Source organism: Rhagoletis pomonella, unplaced genomic scaffold (genome assembly GCF_013731165.1).
Source record: "Rhagoletis pomonella isolate Grant_MI unplaced genomic scaffold, Rhpom_1.0 Rhpom_scaffold_00006, whole genome shotgun sequence".
In the NCBI taxonomy this organism is placed as follows: Eukaryota; Metazoa; Arthropoda; class Insecta; order Diptera; family Tephritidae; genus Rhagoletis; species Rhagoletis pomonella.
In genome coordinates this window covers 32325024-32328808 of record NW_023458560.1, presented here as the reverse complement: position 1 = coordinate 32328808, position 3785 = coordinate 32325024, and the positions used below count along the sequence as shown (strand labels likewise).

Genomic DNA, 3785 nt, shown 5'->3' with positions numbered 1-3785 from the left:
GTTGAGAGAATGAAGTCTAATACTCTTTTTTGTTTCGATGTCTCATTTCATTTTTTACAATCATTAGATCATTTCGCTTGAGGGGTCACAATGCCTTTACCGGCTGTACCGATTTTTTTGAAATTTCGGACACAGACTAACCAAGCATGGTTATAGGCTAAAATAAAACCGATATCTAAAAGGGGTGTGGAACTCCTCCCACACAAACCGAATTTTTCATAGTGCATATCTCTATTTGTGGTAGAGTCCTGGAACTTGGTATGGATATATGTACATATATGAAGCCGATCTCAAGCTCATGGAAAAATATGGGTTTATTGGAAAATGCGGTGTGGTACCGTAGAACTTGGAATAGAGGTAAATGAAATCAATCTCAAACCTATGAAAAATGGGGGTATATGAAAACGATCTCGTAGCCATTGAAAAGAGCTAGCGGTATAAGCCATATAAACTAAAATTCTGGTGACGCATAGATACTTCTGGAAGCATTTACCTAGAATACCGAGATGAGGTATTTTTCCAATGGAAATACATATGTACAGAAAAACGGGCGCAACACTTTCTGAAAAGTTACATGATCGCAGAGTGTATCCCTAGAACCATTATAAGCTAAAACTTGAGGGATTACATTCTTGCCAAGACCAACCACATTATAATAATTTTATAAACTGTCAGCTTTCACACAATTTAAAATGTGCATGTGTATTTAAAAACGTCATGAAAATTGTGTTGCTAGCTTCATGTTGCCAACATGTTGCAAGCTGTTTCGTGAACAGAATACTACTTTGCTAAGGAAATGTGGAATTTCACACTTATTTCACAGAAAGAAATTTTATATGCAATTTGACAGCTTTTTCAAGTGGATGGAACAGGAACAGAATACTATGCTTAAATGATAATATTATTTATATATATTAAAATAAAATAAGTTTACTTCTAATTGTTATTCATTAATCATAATTTTTTTACAAAAAATTTACTTTTCAGCCAAACACAACCCTTCGTTCAATTACTTACATGTGCAACACCCTGTGACGCATAACCATGGCAACCATAAACAACAAAACTGCCAAGAAGAAAATTCAGCTCAGCTGCTTGCATCTGTCATTTTCTGTTGAAATTTTGTTGTGTCTGGTTTTAGAAAGGCGGAAAATTTGCAAAAATAATTAATTTTTATACTTTTATAAAGAAAAACATAAATTAAACAACGTAAAATAAGTAAAAAAACACCGGCGTTAAAATGGCAGACCTTAAAAATGACGTCGATAGTGATTTGGATCAGAATTACTCATTGAACAGTAATGCAGATCCGAAGAATATGCAGGAGTTGACTATATACGTGAGTAATCAAACATGACTTCTTTGTTCTGCAATAAAATGCGGGGTGGGAATGTAATGCGTTATCTACAGACTTATCGTTATTTTTATTGTATGAAAAAAAATTAGTTTCCTTTACTTGCGCAATGCAGCAAACCTGCACTTTCGTGTTGCACGCCACTCCCACTTTTTGCCAATGGATACAAATTTGTACCTACAGCAGCGTCAAAGCCTTGTTAATGAAAGGGCGGGGAAAAGTAATAAAGTATTCACACCCCTGAATTTTTTCTTCATAAATAATAGTTTTCCTACTTTTTGCTGTTTATTGCAAGCTTGAAATTTTCCACTTCACTGAATATGCAACTTATTTCTAGGTGCAAAATCTGCTGCAGAACGTGCAAGACAAATTCCAAACAATGTCGGATCAAATAATCACACGCATCGATGATATGGGCAATAGAATAGATGACTTGGAAAAGAGCATCGCAGACTTAATGAATCAAGCGGGTGTCGAGGGACCGGAAAAATAAAAACAATAAAACAAGGAAGCAATTTTATAAAAACGAAAAATGAAACGTAATAAAATTGCCAACGCTAAATGAATGTAAAAAAGCGGAATGGTAACCTCAATTTTTTCGTGTAACTTTTATCAATAACGATATGGCGTAATTAAGACACATTAATGAATTACAAATTATTCAAGAATATCACAAATATACTTACATACAAACATACATGCACAGAACATTTCAGTCAACGACCCCAAGTTTGCACGTACATACATATGTATGTAAATGCATTATTCAATGATAATATGTAAAATAATTGGCTCAAATGAAACATAAAATATTAAATTAAGTTATAATTTTAAAGAGCATACCTACTCGAAAAACAAAACTTTGCCAATTTTTAAAAACGAGAATATGTTGACACTTTCATTAGAAATCAAATTTAAGCATTATAAATCGTATAAAAATAGAAATGAACTGCAAAAAGTGAATATGTATTTAAGTTCATTTTATTAAATTTAAATAATTTTTCTTAGTTATAATTGTTTCATACTATTAATTATACGTAACAATAAATGAATTAGAATACATATTAAACCATATAAATGCACACGTGAGCTGTTCTTTTAATTACTTATCAAAACAAAATCGTAATTTTTTTTAATCCAATAAGGGACATTCCCCATTATGAGAAGACATATGTATCTGTATAAGTCCGTGGATTCCTATCGGATCTTTTTTAAATGTAGATTAAACAAGTCATAAAATAATAAAAAATTAAGGCAGTCATGAAATTTTGTAGAGAAACTGATACCTAAAATGCAAGTAAAATATGTTTTTGTTTTTTTTTTTTTACTTTCCGAACATTTATTAATGAAAGCTTCCACCATGAACTCGATTGTATAATCAATATAACAACATATCATTAGCATATTTTGGGCATTAAAATTATGCCTGCGCATATATTCATTTCTTCGATTCAACAATTGTCACTAACCGACTACTTGGCCCATCTAGTGTCATAGTCATGTTGCTAGGGTTACTCTTCAGCTGATGGTCTTTGCTGCCAAAGTATGTGGCAGAGGCACGTTTATGTAAAGTTGGTATACCAACGCCACTCTTCGCAGCGAATGGTTTATGCTGACTTTGAGGCTTGTTGACCTGAGCGAGATGTAAAGTTAATTAGTTTACAAATAAAATATGATTTTAACCATTCTCTGTAGCATGCATGATTTTGTGTTATGTTCTGTCAACTTAATAGCAATAGTGGTTAATTTAGTAGTCCAATCTTATACTTCATTGCAAGTTACATTTCATTTGCCAATTAAATATGTATGTACGTTTATCTTTAATCTACGCTGTTTATAACTACTTTGATTTTCCAAGCAATTTTCTTTGCTTTCTTACGTTCGCTGAGGATACAGCACGAAATGGGTGTTTAGTTTGTTCTTTTGTCTTTTTCTCATCAGCCTTGTTTACTGCTGCAGCTGGTTTTGCTTCGGAAATACTTTCAGTAGGCTCATCTTCATCTGAGACGGTACCGCTGTGCTCTTCTTCATCGTTAGTGTTATCACCAGATGCCACTTCATCCTCCTTTAAAGAGCCCAGAAAAAAAATTAAATAAATTGCGTTAGAAATTAACTGCATAACATGGTTACTGACATCCTCATCATCATCATTATCCTCATCCTCATCTCCATCGTCATCTTTATCGTTCTCTTGTTCATCATCCGTTTTGCCTGACAAGCTTTTATTGCTGCGAGTCAGCTTGCTACGTCTCTTTAAAGGGCTCAAAAGCGTGTCATGGTCCAAACTGTCCATCGATTGCGATCTCATTCCTTTCTTCAGCTTTAGCTTTCGTGTTGTTGGTTCTGTCTTCGTTTTCATTAGCTTTTGAAATTCGCTAAAATCACCACGCTCATCAATATTTGAAACATCATAATAACTCGCCGAGAGCGC

At 33.5% G+C, this 3785-nt stretch overlaps 2 protein-coding genes across 2 annotated transcripts in view; one reads left to right on the top strand and one right to left on the bottom strand.

Moving 5' to 3' along the window:
* Window positions 1-1227: 1227 nt before the first annotated feature.
* Window positions 1228-2436, top strand: LOC118740593 (heat shock factor-binding protein 1; the record flags this gene model as incomplete). The annotated part of the gene is given in 2 exon segments (XM_036472191.1): window positions 1228-1339; window positions 1692-2436. Coding segments are annotated over 2 exon segments (255 nt in total). The 3' UTR covers window positions 1848-2436.
* Window positions 2437-2677: 241 nt separating this feature from the next.
* The window catches only part of LOC118740594 (mediator of RNA polymerase II transcription subunit 4), a 9011-nt gene continuing 7903 nt past the window's right edge, over window positions 2678-3785 (bottom strand). The window contains exons 5-6 of the mRNA XM_036472193.1: window positions 3489-3785; window positions 2678-3419 (exon numbers count right to left, since the gene is read on the bottom strand). Of these exons, the coding sequence (XP_036328086.1) occupies window positions 3195-3419; window positions 3489-3785 (522 nt within the window). The 3' untranslated portion in view covers window positions 2678-3194. The remainder of the gene's footprint in view (window positions 3420-3488) is intronic.